General features: G+C 40.6%; 2 protein-coding genes across 2 annotated transcripts; one reads left to right on the top strand and one right to left on the bottom strand.

The window, feature by feature from the left end:
* Positions 1-12: 12 nt before the first annotated feature.
* On the top strand, positions 13-5,423 carry mfap1 (microfibril associated protein 1). The gene is made up of 8 exons (XM_012880766.3): positions 13-204; positions 1,955-2,171; positions 2,254-2,389; positions 2,475-2,662; positions 3,025-3,294; positions 3,373-3,532; positions 4,817-4,906; positions 4,993-5,423. Exons 1-8 carry the CDS (start codon positions 123-125, stop codon positions 5,170-5,172), a joined length of 1,323 nt encoding a protein of 440 aa, XP_012736220.1. The 5' UTR covers positions 13-122; the 3' UTR covers positions 5,173-5,423.
* A 9-nt stretch (positions 5,424-5,432) lies between these two features.
* hypk (huntingtin interacting protein K) lies at positions 5,433-8,519 on the bottom strand. Its single transcript, XM_012880768.3, has 4 exons — positions 8,321-8,519; positions 7,262-7,317; positions 7,105-7,156; positions 5,433-5,651 (listed from the first exon to the last, which is right to left on the bottom strand). Exons 1-4 carry the CDS (start codon positions 8,480-8,482, stop codon positions 5,556-5,558), a joined length of 366 nt encoding a protein of 121 aa, XP_012736222.1. The 5' UTR covers positions 8,483-8,519; the 3' UTR covers positions 5,433-5,555.
* Between the last annotated feature and the right edge of the window lie 1,613 nt (positions 8,520-10,132).

The following is a 10,132-nucleotide window of genomic DNA, read 5'->3' as shown; positions in this document are numbered from 1 at the left end:
TTCCACTTCCGGTCTGTTTGTTGAGCTTCCGCTTCGCCGCAGCAACAACGAGCAGGAGTAGCTAAGTGAAGTAACGTTGACATCTTTCTTCTATCGGCTCGTGTATCGTTGACCAGGCAGTCATGTCTAGTCACGAAGCCGCCAACATGAAGCTTCCACCCATCCAGTCCACGGCCGGTGCCGTTCCGATCCGGAACGAGAAAGGTGAGATTTGCTGGTTAGCCGTTGAGCTACATTAGCTAGCATCGGTTAACGTTACAGTTAGCACGGAGTCACAGGGTCCGGACTTGTTTAATAAAGACATCATAGTTTTGTTTTTCAAGGAGCAACATTGTCAGGTTCAAGTCTTAATTTAAGGCCATGACGTTTTAAAACGTCCAGATTTTCACGAGGTCTTAAATTACATGGAATTAAGCCTTACATTTGTACATTTTTGGAAAAAAGAGTTTAAAAAAAGTTCCAAACAGCGACGACAATGATGATTTAGTGGTTACTGCTCAGTGTCTGTGAACATCCCTGACCACACGGTGCCAGCAGATGAACCCAGCTGCTGTTGTGGTCTTCTGACGTCATACCAGAGCATCATCTTAAATATTTATTCATTTAAATGTTTGCCTAAAAATCTGTTGATCCGTTGCTTCATTTGTTATGGCTGTGGTAAAATGTCATCGGAAAAACAAGGCTTTGTAAGAAAAAATCAATTTTAATATCTGATATTACCAACCTAATCAGTATAACTGTAGTTTTACGCTTTATTTTTTATAGCAGTTTTCAAAATATAGGTCGCTTTGTGCTTTACAGAAGATAACTTAAAAATAATCAGAAAAATAAGGCTTTGTGAAGCAAAAGAAATCTAATTTTAATATCTCATCTGACATAATTAATCAGTATAACAGTGTTATCTGATATCTAATAGTCAGTAAAGCTTTATTTACAGCACTTTTTAAGACATATATCGCTAAGTGCTTTACAGACGATAACTAAAAACATTAAGCATCAGTGTAATAAAATAGTTAATCAAAAGCTATTTAAAAAAAAAAAAGTTTTTGGTTGCATTTTTAAAAATCTCACCATAGTCCACAGACCTGATTCTAAAGGGGAGAGACTTCCTGGGTCTGCTGCTGAGAAGACCTCCTCAGCTTCAACTCTCAGCCTCCTACACAACACCAGCAGCAGGTCACATGACCTTAGGGCCCCAATAGGGACACAGATATAAACGTTCTGCGATGTGTTCTCTGTTTTAAATGTGTTGGTGAAGATTCTCAGTCATTCAGGTCATTATCAATCCCATAAAAAGGTTTAAAAAAATCAAACAACTGGACTTCTATCCTAAAGCTGAAGACGTTTCACTTCCCATCCAGGAAGCTTTCTCAGCGCTTCGTCTTCAGAATAGAAATCCAGTTAGATTATAATTTTTTTTTTTTTACCTTTTTGTTTTTGGCTCCGTTTTAAACTCTGTTGTTCTTTGAGCTTTCAAAAAGATCCAAGATTTCCAAGCGGGGGACTCTGGTGGTTATTGCAGGGCGCTTTCATCACTGAGAGGCTGCAAGTTCCCCGGTTCAAATCCCACAGACTGCCACTCCAGATCCCTTAGCAAGACCCTTAGAGCCAGAATGCAGCGCTCAGTGGCAGACGTTGCTCCCTAAAAGATGACTTAAAGGCAGAGGTCACTAAAAAATAACCTGTGTTATGGTGTTATTTCAAAGCTACAAACAAGATAAAAAGACGCTCAAGAAAATTAGCATGACATTAGTGCTTTAGAAATAATGTGGTGTGGTATTAAAATTAAGGTCAAGGTTTCTGGGATGTTCTGTAGTCTTTGGCCTCATTGAGTCTAGTTGACTCTTGATCTCTAACCTGGAATATTTGGGCCCACATTTTGGGTCTTTTTTCTGCTCCCTCGTTTTAAACTCGCGTTGATGCAAGCGGTCTTCTTCATGTGTGCCCAACGCAGGTGAACTCTCCATGGAGAAAGTGAAGGTGAAGAGGTATGTGTCCGGCAAGCGCCCAGACTACGCCCCCATGGAGTCTTCAGACGAGGAAGACGAGGAGTTCAAGTTTGTGAAGAAGGCAGCGGAGGCGGAGCCCGAGGTGGAGCCGCAGGAGGAGGACGTCTCTGACCCGCGTCTCAAACGTCTGCTCAACCGCACCTCTGAGGACGTGGAGGAGAGGTACCGCCCCGTTCCCCCGCCTCGTCCCGTGTTACCGCCGGATTCTCCAGAGCTAAGAGGTTTCTCGCTCGTTGGTCCTCAGGTTGGCGCGGCACAGGCAGATCGTGGAGCCTGAAGTCGTGGTTGAGAGCAGCGAAGACTCCGACGAAGGCACGTGGCACCCTGAGCGCGAGGAGAGCAGCGAGGACGAAGAGGAGGAGGAAGAAGTGGACGACGAGGTCATATTTCTGCGCACGCCTCTGTGGCTTTGGTCCTCTTCCATCTAGCACAAGTTCTCATTGGTCCAATCGTCTTTCTGCGCAGGAAATTGAGCGGAGACGAGCGATGATGCGTCAGCGAGCGCTGGAGCGGAAGAACGAGGAGATGGAGGTCATGGAGGTGGAGGAGGAGGGGAAGTCGGGGGAGGAGTCGGAGTCGGAATCGGAGTACGAGGAATACACGGACAGCGAGGACGAAGCAGAGCCGCGACTCAAACCCGTCTTCATCCGCAAGTAAGAGCCTGGGAGACGCTTCAGTAAATAAATCCATCAGGAATTTTAGTTAAAGCAGATTAAATGAGGTCCTCAGGAGGCTCTGCTCGCCGACGCAGCTGTCCTGTCTTATGATTTCCTGTCACTTAACTGAAATAGAGGAATGACAGTGCCACAGAAATCTTAACACATAAATAAAATATCAAGTTCTCACCAACAATTGTTTTTTGCTTACCTAAATGAAACTAAATTTGCTCAAATTGTATTAAATAATTCTGAGCACCCGCTTGAAAATAAGGGCTAGTCTGGAGTATCTGGATGAACATCAGGACAAAATGTGTCCAGCCTCCTGAATGATGATCTAAACCCCGTTTGCTCCGCAGGAAGGACAGGATCACCGTAGCAGAGCGCGAAGCCGAGGAGCAGAAGCAGAGGGAGCTGGAGGCCGAGGCCAAGAAGCAGGCGGAGGAGCGCCGCCGCTACACCCTGAAAATCGTCGAGGAGGAGGCCAAGAAGGAGTTTGAGGAGAATCGGCGCACGCTGGCCGCCCTGGAAGCCCTGGACACGGACGGAGAGAACGAGGAGGAGGAATACGAATCGTGGAAGGTCCGAGAGCTGAAGCGCATCAAGAGGGACCGAGAAGCCCGAGAGACGTGAGTAAAAGTCTGAAGTCGCACCGGATTTGTTAAGGGCGGCGAGGCGCGGCGGCCAATCGTGTCGTTTGTCTTCAGGATGGAGAAGGAGAAGGCCGAAATCGACAGATTCCACAACCTGACGGAGGAGGAGCGCAGGGCGGAGCTCCGAAACAGCGGCAAACTGGTCACCAACAAAGCCCAGAAAGGCAAATACAAGTTCCTGCAGAAGTACTACCACAGAGGAGCGTTCTTCATGGTGAGCCACGACACCACGGTTCTCTCTGTGACTGAATTAGAACCGTTTATGGTGCAGACAGGCCCAAATGCATGCTGGGATTTATCCTGCTCCGGATGGTCACAGTACATTTATTTAATGTAATAAGTTAATCAACTAGTTCTTAATTTATTTAATCTAAAGTAGTAACTAAAAATACCACAAAAAAATTGAAACAGTTGCACTTGACCTGCCCCCATCCCGCCAAAATAAAATGCAGCCCTCATGAATAATCCTTATTTTTAAATATGTAATCAGTTTATATGGGATCCATGTTTGCTATAAACACAGAGATATAAACCAAAGACCAAAGAATGAGGATTCATAGAGAAGAACCTCAAAATGGAAAAAAGCTAAATTGAAGTCAAGTTGTACAGTGGAAGAGAAATACTGTTCAGTAAATAGATAATAATGCATTTAGGTAAATGTTAATGTACCAAACAACACTCTAAAGTCTGCAGATAGTCCCTAGCGTCTGATAAAATGTAGACTCAATATTACATCCTGATGGATGACTTCCACTGACCCCCAGTTTAGCCAATAAGACGAAGCCTTACATGAGATTTATTGAGGTTTAAATTCACACAGTTGGGTTAAATGCTCACATGCTTGATATACTGGCAGCCTCCATGAGTTTGGTCAGGTGACAGTGACGCAGCAAAGGATTCTGGGTTTTTAACTGAAGCAGAGAAGCAACAGGTTGTTTTCTTTACTGTGACTGAAGGATAGAGAAATATCAGTAACTTTGGTTATCGGCCCAAACGTTCATATTAGAACATCTGGTTCTAGAGCAAAGCTGCAAACAGCAGCAACGTTTGCACTAAAAATACCTTTAGATGAAAATTATGTATTTAAAGCTGGACAGACTGCTTCATATGGGCTCCATGTTTTCCAACACTTAGGAATAAATTCATATAATTGTGACATTCCCTTAGAACTGAAGAGGAACGTCCTTTTACAACAAAATGTTTTCAGCTGCTGGAAAATGATGAAAAGATTAAATTCTGATGGGATTTTAGGACACGGCTGATAAAATCCTTACACAACTGGGCCAAACTTTACGCAGTTCAACATCAAGAGTTCTGCAACAACAAGTCAAAACTCTGAGGTTTCTTTAGAACGCTGGTTTCCAAAAAGCCCTGAGATGGTAAGAATGGGCCCAGAACCAGCTTTCAGCTCAAGAACTGAAACGACCCGTTAGATTTCTGCACGTTTTGTCCACCAGGAGCAGGTAGCATCCTTTAACCGTGAGCTTTTCTCCCCCAGGATGAAGAGGAGGACGTTTATAAGAGAGACTTCAGCGCTCCGACTCTGGAGGACCACTTCAACAAAACCATCTTACCCAAAGTCATGCAGGTGAGCTGCTTCACGCCACACTGGGCTCTGCTGGGTGGCAGGAGTCTGGGATCCAGGCCGGTTCTCACTGTTGTCCCTCTCACCAGGTGAAAAACTTTGGCCGGTCAGGACGCACCAAGTACACCCACCTGGTGGACCAGGACACCACCTCCTTCGACTCGGCCTGGGCTCAGGAGAGCGCTCAGAACAACAAGTTCTTCAAGCAGAAGGCGGCGGGCGTGAGGGACGTGTTTGACCGGCCCACGGTGAAGAAGAGGAAGACCTAAGGTGACCTTCACAACGTTCCTACCGTGTGGGTCTGAAGGTCCAGGAGCAGCACATGAACTGGTTCTACTGCTGTGTTCTGCCAGGATTAATCCATCTATAAATATAAAGCAGCAGCTGGACATGTGGGAGGAGGAGCAGCCTGAGCTGTGATTTTTGTAAATAACCTGATAGTCATGTTTGGTTTGTGGGATTTTTCCCACTGCTTTTGTTTCCCTGTTGTAATTGTTTGAATTAAAGACGCTCGTTTTTACACATGTGGAGAATGAACTTTTATTTAAAAATAAAAAGGTTTGGGGTAGGATCTACCACCACAGTGAATCAGCTCAGTCTGACTGAACTCGACGAGCTTCTAGTGGGAAAACAGTCCAGTGTGAGAGTCCGTTCAGTTGGTCAGAGCCACCAGAGCTTCCACCACGTTCCCCATGTGTTCCCTCAGGCTGCGCTCCGCCACCGACCGCGAGATCTCCATCTCTGACATCTGCAGGAGAGAACAGGGCGAGGGTTAACAGCCCAACCACAGATTAAACACCAACGTGGAGAAAAACAAAATACACCTCAAATAATGTTAGAAATGTAAATGGAAAAAATGGAGCAGATAATTTTCATCATCCTTAAAGTAAACCTGTTATCATCAGATTTTGCTTAGTGTAATTATTAATACACTTTGCATTAAAGGCTATTTTTTATTTAGCGCTTCATGTATGCAGCTCCAGGTCACTGAAATTTAATCAAAGCAAATATTTCGTACAGTCAGCATCCTTGTTGAAACAGTTTGGTTAAAAAAGGTTTTACCCCATTTCCTCATTTTTTTTGCACGTTTGTCACACTTGAGTTTTACAGAACATCACAACAATTTAACATTACTCAAACAGAACGCAGAATGCAGTTTTAATTTATTATTATTAGGGGAAAAAGAATCCAAACCTATACGGCCCTGAGTGAAAAGGACTATTTTTTGCTTGTGTTGTCTTTGACTAACATTTTAAAAAGGTATATAGCCATGTTATGCTTTAAAAAAAATAATCAAAAACTCCTTGATCATAATAAAAGAAGGTGATATACACAAAGCCTCCATCTTGATAGTGTTTTGATGGTCCCTTTTGAGCCAAAAAATTCCCTCTTGGGCGCAATTAGCAGATATAAACAGATGTGGCGCCATCTAGCGACAGTATCACAGAACTACCATAATGCTGGTTTGCTTAATTAATAAATCAATTGTAAATAATGCCGACTGAGCCTGACCCTCTGCAATGCCACACAGTAAAGCAGCAGCTCAGCGCGATGAATACCAACTGTTATTAATTAAATAAAACGATCTACAGCCACTTTAAGAGCCTCATATCGAACATTTACTAACGTCAGTCAACTCTGTGTCACATCTGACCCTCAGCAGGTTTAGCGTCCGCTTCAGTGAACACCAACGTTCAGACTGGATTCCCAGAGACATTCCAGACTTTTCCCTCTGAATCATATATATATAAATTTTCACTGGATCTTGGACCTTTCTTCATTGTTTCACTGGGAGATGCTAATAGCCGTTAGCCGCTTCTTTGTTTTAACCCCTGCTGCAGATGTGCAGTACGTACTTCCGTTAATATCGTAAATAAACGTGAAAGGCTTTATTTACTAACAAATGAAGCAACAACAAAGCATGAAACACCAAAACAACAACAAATACGCCAGCAGGACGTGTTAATGTTTAAAAAAAACCCTTTGTATTCCGCCAGAGTTAGCAACTAATGTGGCTATGCACCTTTAAAATTTGTTTGATGTTCTGAAACACTTAAGGCTGAAAAATGTGTAAATAAGTAGTGGGCAAACAATTTTTCACACCAGTGAAGTTAAACTAAAGCATCTTTACATAAGATGAGAGTGATGCAAACCAGCTAATTATGGACTGATTATCTGGAATGTGATGATCTAAAACTTACAATCAGCTCAACGTCCTCCTTCTTGATGGTAACCTTAGCCAGCTCTTTTTCTCTGAAAACAAAACCAGAGTTCATCTCCTGCTGCCTAAAGCAAATCAAAGCGCATTTTTCTGAAGGATCTCAGGTTTTAAATGGAACGGGTCAGCGCCAATCTTACCTCTCCTGTTTGGCTTTCTGTTCTCGGGATCTTCTGTCGCCAATCACAGACATCGCCTGAAAGAGTAGCGGTTTGTTTTTAGTCGTTTTACTTAAAATCCATTCAGCATCAACACAGGAAATGAGGAATTTTATTTAAAAATTAAACCTTTTTTATACAAAAACAAGAATATTACCTGACAGTTCAGCTTATTAATCACCTACAGCCGTTCAATCTGTCTGCCTCATTTAAGTTTATAGAAATAATTGATTTTAAATCAACTTTACTGCAAGTCTTCATTTCTGACAATACATTAAGCAGGAGGTTAATATCAGAGACCTGGTTTTTAAAGCGTCAAATATATTCCTCCTAAGCTGCAATAACAGCTCATTCTAGCACTTTTAAACCCATATTTCATACTTAAGAAACAGCTGGGATTTACACAAATATTTCTCCAGCTAAAACACAACCTAAAAAAATTGTAAAAATTAAATAAATGCATTTTATTACGTAAATATATAAAAATATAAATAAATTGTATTCTTAAAATACATACAGTTTATAAACAGAATAAAATAACCAAAAAATATATATTTGATTTTGGCACAGTTCAAATATTTCAAAACAAAATAAAATACAAGACATTTTGATTATCTGTGTTGGATTTTTTTTCCTATTGTATTAAAATGCAAATACGAATGCAAAGCAAATTATAGTTAAATGTCTAACATATGAAATTCTAAATATTAAACGTATTAATGCAGATAAAAAGTGCACCAGAATGCACTTTAAAAATATATAATTTGCAGACTTGAGTGATTTTAAATAGATAAAAAAGGAGACTCCTGAAAGCAGTTATAAATGATTTATTCTTATCTTGATTGGTTTAGCAACATCCAGCAAACACACACACTACATGTGTGATGAGTAACATTTGAGCTCATTTAAAGGTAGTTTCTGGTAGAAATGCAAACATTACGGGTTTCTGGCACCGCAGCCACACACGGGGAACGTTGTTAGCAGCAGCCGCCAGAGCCTCATGTTTCCGGGGCGGCCCGCCGGTTAGCCCGCGGCTCTCACCGTTTCCAGGTCCGAACTGGAGATTTCTTTCTCCTCCGCGTAGTCCGTGACTCGCTCCAAATCAGCGGCTCCGCTGTCATGTTTCCGAGGCTTTTCCACCGGCTTCCCGGTGCAGTTTTCCTCGGCTTCCAGGTCCAAATCAACGTCTCCCTCCGCCGCCATGTTTGATACGGTTAGCCCCGGAACAAAGAGGAGGATTCAGCTGTTCGGCGGAGAGAAAACGAAGTTGCACCGGAAGTAACTTTCTTTTTCTGCTTCACAATAAATACTCTTTTTTGACTCATTATAGCAAACTTTTGATCATATAAGGAAAGAAAACTGTAAAACTGTTCTCTGGATGAAGCAAACAAAAAAAAAAAATAATACATTTAGATAAATATTTAAAATTCCTTTCAAGATATGACGACGGTAAATTTGTTTCTTTGCGGAACTTCTATTAGATTTACATGAATTGTGACACAAAATAAACCAATAAGGAATGAAAGCCACGTTATTTACTTTACGCTAAAATATTTTATCAAAAATAATAATAAAAAAAGCTTTGTAGTGCCCCCTGTTGACCCAAAGTGTGAACAACCACAACGTTTTTATAGCCTGTTTATATCTCCGTTTGTTGCTTTTTAAGCTATATTGGGTCAGAAAATGTATATTGATCGTTCAAACATATTTTAATCTTAGAGTAAAGACGCGATTTTACAGCTGAATAAACGGATTTGGACCTGAACAAATACATTTATTTTATTATATAAAATACTTATAAATATATTTAATCTGCCAAAGTTCAGCAGTTTCTGTACTAAGAAAAGTTTTGTTAGTTAGCCCCGGAACAAAGATGATAATTTAGCTATTCATCAGAGATAAAACGAAGTTGCACTGGAAGTAATTTTATTTTTTTACTTCATAATAAATACTCATAGCATAATTTTGATTATATATCAAAAACAATAATGAAAGTAAAATTGTTTTCTGAATGAAGCAAAGAAGAAAATATATTTCTAACTAATTTTTCAAATTAACTCTAAGACATGACGGTAAAATTGTTTCTTTGCAGATCTTCTATTCCAATTTAAATGATTTGTGACAAATAAACTAATTAACAAAGACCGCCACGTTATTGACATTTATGGTAAAATATTTTCTCAATATAATATAAAAGAAAAAAAAGTTTTGTATTGCCCCATTGACCAAAAGTGTGAACAAAGAGTAAAGATACAGACGTACAGCTGAATAAAGGGATTTGGACCAAAACCAACACGGATTCAGCTCTGCCAACGTTCGCCGGTTTCTCTACTAAGAAAAGTTTTGTCATTGTTTTCTAGATGGTTCCCTCTCATATTAACTTAAAACAAACAGTCATTAAGATTGCACATAAAGTAGGGATGTAAAGATTGTCAATTTTGACCTGACATGTTTATAAAAATTTATCTGCAATATTGTTTTATCTTGTTCTGCTGTGCTTCACTCATTTTTCATGCATAGTCATTTCAGCCATAGACTTAACACTAATATAAATCTGTAATTGCAAAACTTAAATACCGATATACTGCACAATAAAGAGGTTAAAATTTGTAAGTGGCAAATAATACATGAGTTGTACAATTCATAGGCAAAATTTGGGTGAGAAATCAGAGCAAATTGCAAAATGGCTCAGTAAGGCGTTTTAGCTGTGTGTCACTGATCCTTGAAACATGCAAACTCCACGCAGAAAGAGCCCAGGCCAGGATTTATGTTATTGTTCCATTTGCAGTGGGAACTCCCGGCTTCCAATTGGAAAAAAATTAAAAAATCAACTTGGAAAGTCAGATAAAAATT

This window comes from Fundulus heteroclitus, chromosome 4, assembly GCF_011125445.2.
Source record: "Fundulus heteroclitus isolate FHET01 chromosome 4, MU-UCD_Fhet_4.1, whole genome shotgun sequence".
Taxonomy (NCBI): domain Eukaryota; kingdom Metazoa; phylum Chordata; class Actinopteri; order Cyprinodontiformes; family Fundulidae; genus Fundulus; species Fundulus heteroclitus.
This window is presented reverse-complemented; position numbering and strand designations above follow the sequence as displayed.